The sequence below is a fragment of the Alligator mississippiensis genome, chromosome 4 (assembly GCF_030867095.1).
Source record: "Alligator mississippiensis isolate rAllMis1 chromosome 4, rAllMis1, whole genome shotgun sequence".
Classification (NCBI taxonomy): domain Eukaryota; kingdom Metazoa; phylum Chordata; order Crocodylia; family Alligatoridae; genus Alligator; species Alligator mississippiensis.
The window spans coordinates 78,064,096-78,079,542 of NC_081827.1; the positions used below are offsets into that span (position 1 = coordinate 78,064,096).

Genomic DNA, 15,447 nt, shown 5'->3' on the forward strand with positions numbered 1-15,447 from the left:
AGATATAGTGGCATTCCAGAATGCATTCAACTCAAAGAAATGTACAGAGGGAGGAAAAAATATTTTGCTAAATAATAGATACTATCCTTTGCGTAAGAGAATAAATATAAATTATTTCTAGAGTTGGGGTGCAAAACAACTTTTAAAATTTAAGAGATTCCTCAGATATCTTAGTCCTGAATAATAGTATTAGGTAGATAACATTTTAAAACTGATATTAGGAAGAAGAATAAAAAGATTTTCTTTACTTTTTAATCACAATTGAGATTAGAAAAGATTTGATTCTGAAATACATACTTGCTACAAAGAAATGTATGCCTTATTGGTTTTGTTTGTTTGTTTTGTTTCCAAGCTCCAGGTAAAGTAGTGAATCTCACAGTTGAGGCCTTAAATTATTCAGCTGTAAATCTGATCTGGTTTCTGCCTCGGCAACCAAATGGAAAGATAACTAGTTTCAAGATTAGTGTGAAACATGCAAGAAGTGGAATTGTAGTGAAAGATGTCTCTGTTAAAGTAGAGGACCTTCTGTCTGGGAGGTTACCAGAATGTAATGTAAGTGTTAAAAACATTTTCATTAGAAATTAGATTAGAACCACAAAATGTTGTTTTGGATTTGAATTTTGAATGGTCCCAAAATTTGAGGACTTCTGGACCTGGAATTTGATTCAGGACTAAAATAAATCTCTCCTTTGCTCATATAATATCTTTGCATAAAAGAAAAAATTTAAAGCCATGTACAAAACATAAGCCTAAAACTTGATACATTTGGGTAAAGACTGACCTTTATCAGCTAGAGCAGATTAGCGGTATTTTCAACTGAATACTTTTCTAGTAGAAAATGCAGTTTAATTTAAATTTAATAATCTCATGGGAAGTATTAATATAAACAATGTTTTGGTATAAAATGTTTCATTTTTTTTCTTCATTGAGATAATGGTAGCACATTTCATTTTGATAAGGTACACACACATCATTTAATTGAGTGTCAACTTTAATACTGTATTTATTTTAACATCGTATTACAGTGCAACATACCTCATGGTTTATGTATATTATACTTATTTATAATACTTCAGAAATATTGAAATTAAATGTATTACCTTATTAAGATGAAATTATTTCACATTATTGAAACTAGGTATTTCACTGTTTCCAAATTGACAATTTTCAGAATTTTAAATATTCTGTGAAATATTTCCATATATTTTACTTTTCTTTCCAATTCAGAGCAAACACAAATTTCTAAATGTCAAACTCTCCTGCAGGGTGGAAATTCCACTCTCAGCTGGAATTTTTCCATGACTGTGGAGCTAGTATCCATCTCTGATGAGAAGTACCATTTTTAATTGCAATGGTTTGTAAAGACTTGAGTTTCAGATTTTACCTGAAAAATAGATATACTTAGGCTGAGTTAGTTCAGTACAAACTGCAAAGGCATAGTGCCACCTGCTGAATCACTAACATAATTTATTGTAGTATCAGTAGCCTTACTGATTAAGCTGATTAGTGCTTCTTGGACTTAAAATATAGTAGAAGTATACACTTTTAAATTAGTTACTGGGAAACTCATTGAGTCAAGTAGCTGAATCCTGGAAAGAAACTCTAGGAATATTTAATGAACATTAGTTGTTTCATTTAGTTAATCTGTATTCATGAGTTTGTATTGTAAAAGAGACCTAATAAGATGGAATGAACTGCCTAGCTTACACTGGGTGAGTTATTACCAGTGTCAAATCAGGAAAGATGCTAACAACCTGAATTTACTGACACACAGAAAGGAAAACTTATATTCAAATATCTTTTTATAATGTTTGTGTCCACACATATTTGCCATTACATGTCTGGTACTGCACTTTTTAAATTTAATTTATTTTACCATGTTTTTCAGTTTACTTTTTTGATGTTGTGAAAATCAAATTATCTGGCAGATTTCTCTATTTACCAAGATTTTTGCATGGAATTCTTTTCCTAAGAGCATGCCCAAGGCTTCCATTTTTTCTTGTTTGTTTGGGTTTTTCTTGTTCTTAGGCTTTTATACAAGGGTCAGTCAAAGTAATGCCTTTTACTTTTATTGTCAGACAATATTATTGAAAATGTTGCACAGAATCTGCACTTCATTTCTGAATACAATTATTTTTCAAGGTAGTCTCCTTTTCCATCAGTAGCCTTTTTACACAGCTGACCAAGGGCACATTTCCTGACATTGTAAAAGTCCTTGTCCTTGTTGTGCAGCCACTGTTGCACAGCCGCCATCACTTTGCTGTCATCCCAAAAAAGTTGCCATCATAGTGGAGCCTTCATCCTGTAGGCAGCACCATCCATCCACTCAATTATATTGCCATTGTGGTCCTCAAGTTGGTGTGTGTACTAGCACTGTCATACAGAAGTAGCATCTGAGGCATGTCTCTGTTGGGCACTTTGGATGGGTCTTGAGACAGACCAATGAGTTTATTACTCTTACCTTAAGCAGGGAGTTAATAAGAAGAGCACCTTCCATGTTCATGGCTCACTTAAGAGATGTTATTTTCAAACTGACCCTTGCAGACTATTTTTATCTTGCTAGGAACTGAAACTCTCATCTCTATCCAATATCTATATAATGATATGTAATATGTATGTAATAGAAAGACTTATAGGTAGCTCCAAATCCATGCTGATTAAAACAAAATGTTTAAGTTAAAGATTTAGCTTTTCATGGTTCTTATTTTGGTTCTTATTTTGTCTTCATAGGATAACAGTGAATCATTTTTGTGGAGTACCACAACACCTTCAACAACTTTTGGAAAATCTACAGTTCCTTCACAGACTACGCTTACACCAGTTACGATAGCACCTAGTAAAATGAGCTCTGTCTGGAATGAACCAATTAGCTTTGTTGTAACTAATCTTAGACCATATACCACTTACCTTTTTGAGGTCTCTGCAGTTACCACTGAAGCAGGTTATATTGACAGTGCAATTGTCCGAACACCAGAATCAGGTATGTGTTTCTTTTGGACTAAGATCTTTGAAGTGCAGAGTAAAATCAAGCTGTAAAAATCTCAGATTATTTTGAAATAAAAATTATAGCATATAGGATCCTTCAGGGTGTGATTCTCTTTAAAACTAGAACTAAGAGCATATTTCAACATATACTTTTTTCTTCATTATATACTTCTCAGTATGCTCAATCAGTTTCAGCAGGTGGGATCTACTGAATAGATGAGGATGTGTGTGTGCGCATATGCAGCTGAAGAACCTATCAAAGAATCAAGAAAAGAATCAAGGCTCTCTTGTATAATATTGTATTTTATATATAATCCAGGTTCTCCTTTATAATACAATTCAGTCCAATACAAGAGAACCTGGATTATTTTCTGGGACAAGGTCCTTGGCTACTGATGGCCATGAGGATTTGTAAACTGTCTAGGAGTCATATATAGCCACAACAGATAGTTGCATGGGACAGCTGAGATTCCCTGGCTGTGTGCTGTGATTTTTATTTCAAAGAGTGACACTTCTCTAATGAGCTATGTGAGACCACTTATGAGCTCCAGCTGAGTAGACCAAGCTGTAGGATCTTAATTTTGTAAGAAGGTGTGGATAATGCAAAGCACAAGAAAAAGAAGCACAGTTCATGTCATGACACTAGAAGCACATGGGAATAGGGAAGAGTGGCAAAGATTGCAGAGTTGATGTTTCAAAGAGTGGGTACTAAGCATCCCAGGTGAAGCTCTCTACCCTCCACTGCTTGAGTGTTGGGGACAATTTGTTCTGCTTTTATAAGAAAGAGCCTGCATGATGTGGAGTGCTAGGATTTCAGTGAGATTTCTCAACAGCTTTTAGAAAGCACTTAGCATGTTCCAGATGAGGCCCAGAGCTCAGAACCTAGCTTTTATAGACCTAAAGAAGGATGCTTTGTACCTGAAAGCTTGTCTAACTTCTCTCTCAACTATACAGTTAGTCCAATAAAAGTTAGTCCAAAATAAAGTTAGTCCTGGGCAATAGCAATCATCACCTGCTGGATTTCACTGTCCAGCACAGGGCTTGACTTCAGAAAGGCCAACTTCAATGAACTTAGGAGACTAGTGGGGGAGGCACTGAGGGCCCAGAAGGTAGAAGAGATGGGAGTCCACGAGGAATGGTCGTACCTTAAGGGGGCAATCCTCCAGGCCCAAAGGATAACAGTCCCTGAGAGAAGCAAGGGGGGTAAGAGTGCTCAGAAACCCCCTTGGCTCAGCAAGGGCATTCAGCAATGCCTGAGGACTAAAAGTGGGGGGCGTACAACCAGTGGAAGGGAGGGGCTATCACCAAGGAGGAGTACTCCTCCTCGGCCCGGGAGTGTAGGAGGGCTATTAGGAAGGCCAAGGCAGAGATGGAATTCAGGCTAGCATCCAGGATTAAGGACAACAAAAAGTTATTTTTCAAGTACATTGGGAGCAAGAAGAGGGCATCAGCCAATGTAGGGCCCCTGCAAGATGCAAATGGTAATCCTGTGGCTACGCCAGACAAGAAAGCTGATATTTTTAACAGTTTCTTTGCCTCTGTTTTCTTGAACAGGGACCAGGACATCCCACCTACTAGAGGTAGGGACAATCCCAGGGATAGCTCTGTCAGGCCTTCAGTCAGTGCAGATGTAGTTAGGGATCTTCTGGAAGGGCTAGATATTTTTAACTCTGCAGGTCCAGCTGCCCTCCACCCAAGGGTGTTGAGGAGCTGGCAGGGGTCATTGTGGAGCCCTTGGCCCAGCTGTATGAGCATTCATGGTCATCTGGCCAGGTGCCGGGGGATTGGAAACTAGCTAATGTGGTCCCAATTTTCAAGAAAGGGAAGGAAGGAGGACCCAAGTAACTATAGGCCTATAAGCCTCACCTCGGTGCTCGGGAAGATCTTGGAGAGAATCATCAAGGAGCGCATCTGTGGGGGGCCTGCAGGGGAGGTCATGTTCAGGGGCAATCAGCATGGGTTCATCAAAGGCAGGTCCTGCCTGACCAACCTGATTGCCTTTTATGACCAAGTAACTAAATTCTTGGATGATGGTGTCGCTGTGGACGTAGTCTTTCTAGACTTTAAGAAGGCCTTTGACACTGTCTCTCACCCCATCCTAATCAATAAATTAAGCAACTGTGGCATTGATGCCTACACAGTTGGATGGGTAAAAAATTGGCTGATGGGGCATACCCAGAGAGTAGTGGTGGACGGGTTGTACTCGACCTGGCGAGATGTGAGCAGCGGGGTCCCCCAGGGCTTGGTTCTCGGGCCTGCACTGTTTAACATCTTCATCAACGACTTGGACAAGCAGGTGGAAAGCACTCCATCCAAATTTGCTGATGACACTAAGATGTGGGGCGAGGTGCACACACTTGAAGGGAGAGAGAGGCTGCCAATAGATTTAGACAGACTACAAAAGTGGACAGATGAGAATAGGATGGGGTTCAATGTAGACAAATGCAGGGTGCTGCACCTTGGGAGAAGGAATCCACAGCATACATACAGGCTGGGGAGTTCCCTTCTTGAAAACACAGAGGCGGAAAGGGATCTTGGAGTCATTATTGACTTCAAGATGAACATGAGCTGCCAATGCCAGACAGCAGCCAGCAAGGCCAGCCATACCTTGTCATGCATCCAAAGGTGCATCTCAAGCCAGTCCAGAGAGGTGATCCTCCCCCTCTATGTAACATTGGTCAGACTGCAGTTGGAGTACTGCATCCAGTTCTGGGCACCGCACTTTAAAAGGGATGTGGCCAGCCTGGAGAGGGTTCAGAGGAGGGCCACCTGCTTGGTGAGAGGGCAGCAGGACAGGCCCTATGAGGAGAGACTGAAGGACCTGAACCTGTCCAGCCTCAGCAGGAGGAGGCTGAGGGGGAACCTGGTGGATGCCTACAAAACTCATCAGGGGAGATCATCAGCAAATAGGTAGAGCCCTTTTCTTCCCAGCACCACCTGGGATGATGAGGAACAGTGGTAATAAGCTGATGGAGTATAGGTTTAGGTTAGAGATCAGAAGGCAATATTTTACAGTTAGGGTGGCCAAAATCTGGAACTAACTTCCCAGGGAAATGGTCCTCGCCCCTACCTTGGGCAAATTCAAGAGGAGGTTGGATGATCACCTGTCTGGGGTCTTGTGAAGCCAGCATTCACTCCTGCCTGTGGCAGGGGGTCAGGCTAGATGATCTGTTCAGGTCCCTCCTGACCCTAGCTACTATGAAACAACTATGACACTATGAAAAGATGCCACCAAAAAGTCCTTGCTTCTTGTATATTTCCTGGACTATCAAGACTACAACACTCTAAACCTATTACAACATAGTTGGAAGAGGTGTTAGTAGAGGTTTTGGGCACAGAGTACCCTTAGCTGGGGTCTACTCTGCTGGAGTGGGGGGAAGCAGCCTGTCCCCCCACTCCCCACTCAAGCAGTTTAAGGGCCCCCCCCCCCCTCCACCTCAGTGTACTGGCCCCAGGCCGGGGCCTGCCCATGCCCTCCTCCTGAGTGAGGAGTAGGGGGGGAATCTTGGGAAGGGCTGCTCCCCACTGGCAGACCCTGGCTGTGGTTTCATGTGGGCCAGGGAGGGGGTATAAATCCCCTTCCTACCCTCTACTTCAGCCTGTAGGCCTGGCTGCACTCTACTCTCCACTAAAGTGGAGAGTGGGGAGAAAAGTCTGGGAGGGGTTGCCTCCCCATGGCAAGGTAGACCCCAGCTGGGGTTCCCCCACCACCACCTCAGTGTGCTGGCCTGGGCCAGGGCCTGGCTATGCTCCCCCCCCCCCCCCACCTGCCTGCTCTCCGCTCAAGCAGGGAGTAGGGGAAAAGCCTGGGAGGGGATGCTTCCACCCCCCACAGGCAGACCCCATCTGGGCTTCAGAGCTGGGTCCCATCCCCCCCACCCCATCCTCTTCTAAGCCAATTGAAGCAGTGATAATGCTCTGGCTAGGGAGCAGAGGTGCAGGGCCAATCCTGCTCTGCTGGATCAGGCAGCACAGCCCAGGTTTGCAAAGCATCCTGGGATTCTGGGGGACTGTGAGTTAACTTGAACCAGGAGGTGGTCTGGGATAGAAGTTCCATAAACTGGTTTGACCTAAGTCAGTTCAGTCTGATACTACATCCAACCAGGTTTATCTTAAACCAGTTTTGGTCATTTTGGAAGCAGAGCACGGAGGCTGCTCCGATGTGCTGGAATTCCAGCGTGTCAGAGCAGACTCGATTAATTGAGTCTGCTGCAGCATGGCAATTGCCAGTGTCTCAGTAATTAAAGCCCCTGTGAGAACCAAGTCCTGAGATTTGGAAGCTTCTGCCAGTTGTTTAAAGAAGACCTTTATCTGCTGCTGCTTCCTCTTGGTTTAGTGGCCTGTAACAGATGGCCACCATGACATCTGCCACTACTGCTTCCCCCTCTGACCTTTAACCAGATGCTTTCAACAGGTCTGTCTTGTACTTAGTACTGCATCTTAGAAAAAGTATACTTCACCTTTATGTATAGGACAATGCTTCCTATGTTTTTCCTCTGCCTGTCCTTCCTGAACAAGCTGTACTCAGGCATGATTGTGCTCCAGTCACGTAAACTATGCCATCATGTATCCATAATCCCAGTTGCACATCCCAGTTCACATCCCTGTGAACATTGCTAAGGCTTCTGCTATTGCTTCCACTTACTAATTTTTTATCCAGATAAAACAATGACTTTTCTTTAAATCCACTACATAAATGAAAGTAGTCACTTAAAGGAGGAGGGAGCTGTAAACCTGTGGGAGCAAAGAGAAGTTATTGGAAGAAACTACAAAATGAGCACTGAGCAGTTGAAAGAGAGAACTTAATTATGTAAAAGAATAAAGTCATTCAAAAGGGAAGAAGGTTGTTATAACTTGAGGACTACGGAAAGATCTGGTAAACTATAATGAGCCATAAAACCATTTTCTGTGTTTAGCCTATGGTTTTTAGGGTCTGGTAAAACTATGAGTTTTGGTTCCCAGCCCATTTTCTGAATGTATTTTGTAGGTTTCCCTAGAGTACAAAGACTGAATTCAGAAATGGAGTGGTTGTTCTGTGTAAAAGGTCCTTCCGTTGTTGATTGCAGGTTTTTGCTCTTTATCATTTTTTGGAAAGTTGATTCTGGAGCATAATGGTTGCTTAGTTTATCCTACAGTTTAAGTGAGGTCATTTGCTGCATCGGATGATACATAAGTCTACCACTAAATGTGATTTATTGGATCTATAGGTTGCACTACGGGGAGTGTTGATTGTGGTGATGGTAGAGATGTGTTGACAGATATTGCACTTGCTGTTTAGGCAGGTTCTTTCCACTTGCTGTCTGTTGGTCAGTGGGAAGTTTCCTGCTGATAGTGAGTGGGTGAGGTTTGGGAATTGTTTTAAATGCTAGGAGAGAAATATTCCTAACCCTTCCCATTCCTGGATTGTCCAACATCTCTCCCAACTATACAATTGGTCCAATAAAAGGTATTTCTGGAAGTACTTTGTTACTCAAAATCTATTAGCAATTTATGCTTTAGAAAATCTAGTAATGCCATGTCTTTAATTCCCATTAAAAGCAAAGGAAAGTTGTTTTTTTTCATGTGCTTAGATCTTTTCTGGATTGGGTTTTTATACAATTGAGATCATCAATAAATATTAAGAGACCTGCTCTATAAAATAAAGATCTTACATACCCTTCATGAAACATTTACCTTTCTATGGTTTCATGTTGTTCCTACCTCAGTAGTATTTGAGCACCATCCATGTATAAATTAACAGCAATAATGAGGTCCCTAGTACTTCTCTCTTCCAGGGTTTTTTGCATATTGAGATCTCTTTTGCTGGATAATTTACCATCATCCACCCTCCCCCCTTTTTTTTTAATAAAAGGAAGTGGAATTAAAAATAATATTAATCCAAGATACATTTTTTCAATGTACATGTTTTTAATTTCTCTCTTTCTGATCTGGCTTGACTATTTTTATATAAGATTAATTATATGATGATAATAGGAAACCCTAATCCAAATTATATGTGACTGTGTATATATATGTTTTCAATTTTGTTCTAGTTCCAGAAGATGCACCACAGAATTTTGCTAAAGGCAATATTACAGCAAAATCCTTTTCAGTGTCTTGGGACCCACCAACCATAGTAACAGGAAAATTTAGCTACAGAGTTGAGCTATATGGACCTTCTGGTGAGTCTGAATCAATGTTATGTTTCCTTTCTTAGTGCTGTAACAATTTTATTACAATAAATTACTTTCATTCTCAAAATGGATATTCAGGAGTGAAATTTTTCTGTTTCAAAATTAGCTTGATAGTACAGTAAAACCACATTAGAACAAATCTCTATGAGACTGGGAGACAATTAAAATATGGTGTTTGCCATAATAGGGTTAATAAATGTGCTGCCTCAGAATAATGGCATTTTTAGTTCCTGCTCCTGGGGTTGTTAAAGCTTGGAGCTTGTTATAAACAGGTTGTTCAAATAATATTGGATTATTGTGTTTCTCTGTTAGTTTTTCAGTGAAAAGGACATTTTTATACACAGAGGACCATTGCTGCTGGATATTCCTGAAACAGACACACATACAGGCTTACCTCTTCCACTTTTTTAGAGAGCTAGTATGTTAAGTTGTCACTTAAATCAAGGAGAACAAAGGGATACGTTTTCAAGTGGAAACTTTTTTATTGCATTGAATTCTTCTATTCCAAAAATCAGAGGTTTATTTGGGTCCAGTTAATAGCCATATAACCTATGTTTAGGGTTGGTCCCCTTGGATTTAACTCGCCTCTGATTCCTCTTGTATTGTCCCATTCAAGGCAGTGAGGGTACACATAATGGGTACCTCAATATTGTATATATTTAAGGTCTTTTTTTCTTCCTCTGACCTAATAGTTCCACCAGCCATCTCCCACTCATATGCACCTCTGGGAGATTGGTTCTTTGAGCCTCTTATCAACACTGGGCAGACAGTGCAATATTAGAAAATAAATTAACAAGAAGTACATTCTCTGTGTTTCAGAAGTGTAATGTGTACTGCAAATAGTATTTAAATATTTTATCAAAGGTATGCTGTATAACTTAGTATGGGACCCATCACTAATGAAATCTTAATGTAAATGAACATTTTTATCATTATTTGATTTTGTTTCATTGTGACAAAAAATAACTACTTTCAATGCACAAATGAAATACTGTTTTAATATTTATACTGATATTTCTTTTCCTTTTCAATTTAGGTCGTATTGTGGATAACAGCACAAAAGATCTCAAGTTTATATTTAATAACCTAATACCATTTACAACATATGATGTCTATGTTGGTGCTGAGACAAGTGCTGGTGTGGGGCCTAAGGCTAATCTTACAATTTTCACTCCAGCTGGAGGTAGGTGGGGTTATAGAAATAAAGTTAGTAAGTTATTTTCTTGCTACATGTGATGATTAGTTTCAGTTTTCCCTTCAAAGCCATTTCTGAAAACTGTATATGAAAAACAGGTGTGTTTCTAGTTCACTTCCTCCTTAGTCTAGGCATGTTAGGAACTCTCCCCCCACCCCCGATAAAAACAAAAAACAACCCAGAATATACAGGAAAATGCTGTAGATATTTTCCCCTTCTACTTTCTCAGGCATACTCAAAAATTAAAAACACTCTATAATCAAATTTATCTTTATTTGGAAGCTTTCAAAGATTGTTTAACTAATATGTTTTTTGGCTGAAGGAAAGCAGTTACTTCAGAGTAAGGCAATTCAGTTAAAGGAACAACTCAGTTATTGGCCATTAGATGGCAGCATGTAATGGGATAAACAAACATTTCTGGAATTAGATGAAAATTTTGGTTTTTTAAGCTAAAATTATTAATTGTTTCATTTAAAATATCTCAGGTTTGATGAATTTTTAATAAGTTCAAAACTGGCTCCATGTCAGGTATTTGTAGTAGTAGTTGTTTACAGCTTTTACTAAAACAGCACAATAAAATGGACAATAAAATGTTATACGATATAATAATAACTACATATAGTTTACATTTTTTGCTAAAAGCATGCAATAAGATTATACATTCTATCAGTTTAAACAAAATTCAAACAGAAGACAGATGTGAAGGGTACTTTGCTGCCATTTGTGGGGCAGGAAGGACAGTCAGCAGAGCTAAAAAAATGGATAAAATGAAGCAATATACAGTAGTAAAATGAAACACAGGATTTCTATTTGATTTAAGCCTTTATTCATTGTGCAAGTAGTGCAGATATGCCTGCGGAGTATAAGACAAGCTGTAAGTTGTTAGCAGCCAAACTGTTTTTTGTTCTTTAGCTCAGTATTTAAAGTTTTCCACTAATGGAGAGATCAGTTTTCCTCTTATTTATTCAAAGAATAAATATAATCACAAATTGTAACTTAAGCTATCTAACTTACTCTTCCCTCAAGAATATATCCTCTCTGAATATAGGGTCCAACATCACCTTCCTATGATGACTTCAGATCTCATTAGAGTGAATTGCAGTCTAATCTTCTTTGGCAGTCCCTCGCAGTCGAGGATGATTGTCTTCCATGATTGTCCTGTCTATGGTTACGAATGTGGGCTGATGAGCCTGATGCAGAATTGACAGATTCTGTTACAACTTGGGTATGTGTTTCTCTGTGTGGTGGGTGGCTCTGGAGTCTTCATTTGGTCCATGACACACTATTTCTGCCGTTTCTGTTTTTTCATCTCCTGTATCGTCATAAGGTTTCAGAGTACTGACATCCTTGCAGAAGACTCTTCATCCATTTGAGGTGGTCCTGGGTGATAGTGTCCCACGCATTGATGTTGATGTTACATTTTTGTAAGTTGGTCTTAAGGACGTCCTTGAAGTACTTTCTCTGCCCTCTTCTTGAACATACGCCTTGACTGAGCAGGGAGAATAAAACTTGCTTCAGAAGTCTGAAGTCAGACAATTCCAGACGATGTGGCCAGCCAGTGAAGTTGATGTTGGATGATCTTTGCCTCGATGCTTATGGTGTTTGCTTGCAAGAGGACGCTAATATTGGTGCATCTGTCTTCCCACAGAATTCGAAGGATCTTCTACAGACAGCATTGATGGTACTTCTCCATTGACTTGAGGTGTCTTCTGTACATTGTCCACATCTCAGCTCCATACAATAAGGTGGGGATTACAACTTCTTGATAAACCATGAGCTTGTTTTTGGATCTGATGTCACCATCTTTGAACACCCATTTCCTCAGGTATCCAAAGGCTGCATGTGCACATTTGAGGCACTGCTGGATTTCTTCATCAATGTCAGCCTTCTGTGAGAGATGGCTTCGGAGGTATGGGAATACTCAGCGTTCTTCAGACTGTCACCATGAATCTGGATTACTGGAGCTGGGGACTGCTTATTAAGAGCTTGTTGATGAAGGACCTTAGTCTTCTGAATGTTAAGAGTCGGTCCCATTTTCCTGCATGCCTCAGTAAAAACATCAACAATTGCTTGAAAGTCTGTTTCCAAGTGAGCACAGACTGTAGCATCACCAGTGTATTGGAGCTCAATGATTGAGATCAGGGTGGTCTTGGTTTTGGCTTGGAGTCAGCTGAGATTAAACATTTTACTATCCATTTGGTAATTTAACTCCACTATGACTGGAAGTGTGTTGCATTGTGGTAAAGAAAATCAAGAAGAATATTGGAGCAATGATGCAGCCTTGCTTAACTCCCATCTTAACCTCAAAAAGATCTGTGATATTTCTGGTGTTGAGAACAGCTGCTTGCATACCATCATGGAGCATTCAAAGAATGGTGATAAATTTTGGTGGGCATCTGTACTTAAGAAGGATCCTCCACAGTGCTTCTTAGTTGATGGAGTTGAAGGGTTTTGTGAGGTCAAAGAAGGCCATGTAGAGAGGTTTATGTTGTTCCCAGCATTTTTCTTGCAGCTGGCAAGCTGACATCAGATGTGCATCTTGATGCCCTAAAGCCACACTGAGATTCTGGGAAGAACTCTTCAGCAAGTGGAAGAAGACATTTCAGGAGGGTTCTTGCAATGGTCTTTCCTGTGGTGGACAGAAAGGTGATTCCTCTATTACTTTCAGTCAGCCTTATCTCCTTTCTTGAAGATCATCACCATCATGATGTCCCTGAAGTCATCTGGGATTTCCTCAGTATTCCAAATCCTTAAAATGAAGGCAGGACCTGGGATATGAGCTCCTCTCCCCTCTGCTTGAAGATTTCAGCAGGGATTCCATCAGCTTCAGATGCCTTGTCATTCTTCATCTGCTTTGATGGCTTCCCTCACTTCATCAAGGGTTGGAAGAATTCCAAAATAGTCTCTGACTGGGTATTGCAGGATGGAGTTGAGAGCACTCTCATCAGCAACAAAGTCTTGACTGAGAAGAGTTTCAAAGTACTCCTTCCAGTGGGCATTGATGGCTCTCCTTTCCTTGATCAGATCTAAGGATGGAGAAGACTTGAAGGGGGTTGGTCCCTGAGTAGTCAGACCATAGATGGCTATGGTGGCACTGAAAAAAACACACACAGTGTGCATGTCAGTGAGATGTTGAATCCCCTTAACCTTGTTTTCCCACCATCTGTTCTTCATATTGCAGGTGCTCCTTTGAACCTCTGCCTTGGTTTGTTGGTTATTTGATTTCTTTTGCTTGGAGTTGATGTCATTTGCTAAACACAAAAGGCCTTGTGCTTGCAGTTGATCAACTCTTGACTCTCCTGGTCAGTCTCATGAAACCAGTCTTTGGTGTTTCCTGGTACAGAATCTAAGTGTCTCTTCACAGGCACTGATGACAGTGAAATTGAAGGCACCCCAAATGCTGTCAGCATTTTCCCATTGTTGTTGATTGGAATTTGCCAGTTTTTTTGTTGAACGCTGGTGGAAGAGATCTTGCTTCATTGGGTCCTTGAGTCCTTCATTGCTGATTTTCCATCAGCATTACTTCTGCTGCAGCCATTGCTTAGGAGCCAGTTTGAGTGACATAACCAAACAGATGAGTCAGTGAGCGTCTAGCTGTCATCAGCTCCTAGCATAGCTTGGGTAATGCAGACATCCTTGAGATCCCAGGCGTGACCAATGACTTAATCAATCAGGTACCAATGCTTAGATCATGTGTGTTGCCATGATGCCATGTGCTTGTTTTTTCTAGCAGAACCAGAGTGTTGATGATGGAGAGTTTATTCCGTGTATTTGGTTAGGAGGAGGATGTGGCTGAACTTGACCTTTCCTACTTCTTCCTTGCTGGTGTTTTTGTTCCAGAAGTTTGAGTCCCTTTTGATTCTGGCTTCGAAACGCCTAGAAAATTTAGTCTTTCTCCTTCCAGAACATCAGAAAGGATTTGGTCAAGGCTGGCTTAGATTTCCTCCTTGGTTTCATTGGTGGTGTCAAGAGTCAGGGCATATGCACTGATGACAATGGCATATTTGCTGTCTGTCAGTTGTCATGAGGTGCTCATTAATTCTGATAGGGAACTCATTGAGTTGGTTTATTATTCATTCTTGATGGCAAAACTAACTCTGAAGCTGGTATTCTTTTTCCTGTTTACCCTTCCAGACGAAGGTATAGCCACCTCTATGTTCTTGGAGTTGCTCATCTGCTGCTCTCTGGGTCTTGCCCAGTGCATCTATGTCAATGTTGTTGCCTGAATTCTCAAGTCACAATTGTGGTGCAGCACTCTAGGCGTTCACTATTAGGATTGTCCATGAGGGTCCTGATGCTCCAAGTTCTGAAATTGGTTTTATGTCTTCGTTGATTTCAACCACAGTAAAGGTGATCCCACTGGACATTTTTATCCATTCAGGAAGAAGGCAGAGAGGCTATGTTTAGGGACCTTTTCTAGCCCCCTCCCCATGTGTGGTAAGCAGAGTGGATCTTGAAGTTACAGCTGCTAAATCACACTCCTGCCTTGTCCAAGTGCCAGATGACCTTTTTGTAACTGCTACCTTCATACCAATTCATGACTAGGAGCTTCCAGACCTCACAGTCCTGGTGCCATCATCACTAGCTAGTTGCCAAATAGCCTAAAAAATGTGCTGGAAAATCTGGTTTCATGGAAGCTGCCTGTGTGTGATTTCTTTTATCATGGAGAAGCTTCTGCACATTCGCTTCCACATGGTTCTTGACAGAATGGGACCTCAATCCAATGGCAAGGATGCCAAGACAATTGGAGATCTTGTATCTCTACAACCGTTGTCCACTTTTTCAGCTGTTGAGATTCTCATGTCTTCTTCTACCTATTCTGCTGTTGAGGACTTGTAGACCTATGACTAGGGGCTGGGCAGGCTTATTATAGTGGTGACACCTTGGCACAGCACTATCAAGGGATACATGGATGTATATCAGTTTTCAGGAGGGAAAGCATTGTATCTGCTGTCTCCACCATGCCCTGGTGGTGCTGTCACTGTTTGGTCAGCGATTGAGAGTTGCTCCTTATTTTGCAACTAACTGTCTCTGGAGGTCATTCATCTATCCACTACCTGTGAACATGTTGGGTAGCAGTACAGCTCTGTTGCC

The 15,447-nt window shown here is 41.0% G+C and overlaps 1 protein-coding gene across 6 annotated transcripts in view; it reads left to right on the top strand.

The window, feature by feature from the left end:
* PTPRQ (protein tyrosine phosphatase receptor type Q) overlaps window positions 1-15,447 on the top strand; it is a 232,032-nt gene that overhangs the window by 66,858 nt on the left and 149,727 nt on the right. For all 6 annotated transcript variants that reach the window (XR_009461626.1, XM_019494047.2, XM_059726123.1 and 3 more), the window contains exons 23-26: window positions 353-552; window positions 2,731-2,980; window positions 9,018-9,146; window positions 10,195-10,341. Coding sequence is in view for 5 of the 6 variants with exons in the window: in XM_019494047.2 (XP_019349592.1) it covers window positions 353-552; window positions 2,731-2,980; window positions 9,018-9,146; window positions 10,195-10,341 (726 nt within the window). In the remaining variant the exon portion in view is untranslated. The remainder of the gene's footprint in view (window positions 1-352; window positions 553-2,730; window positions 2,981-9,017; window positions 9,147-10,194; window positions 10,342-15,447) is intronic.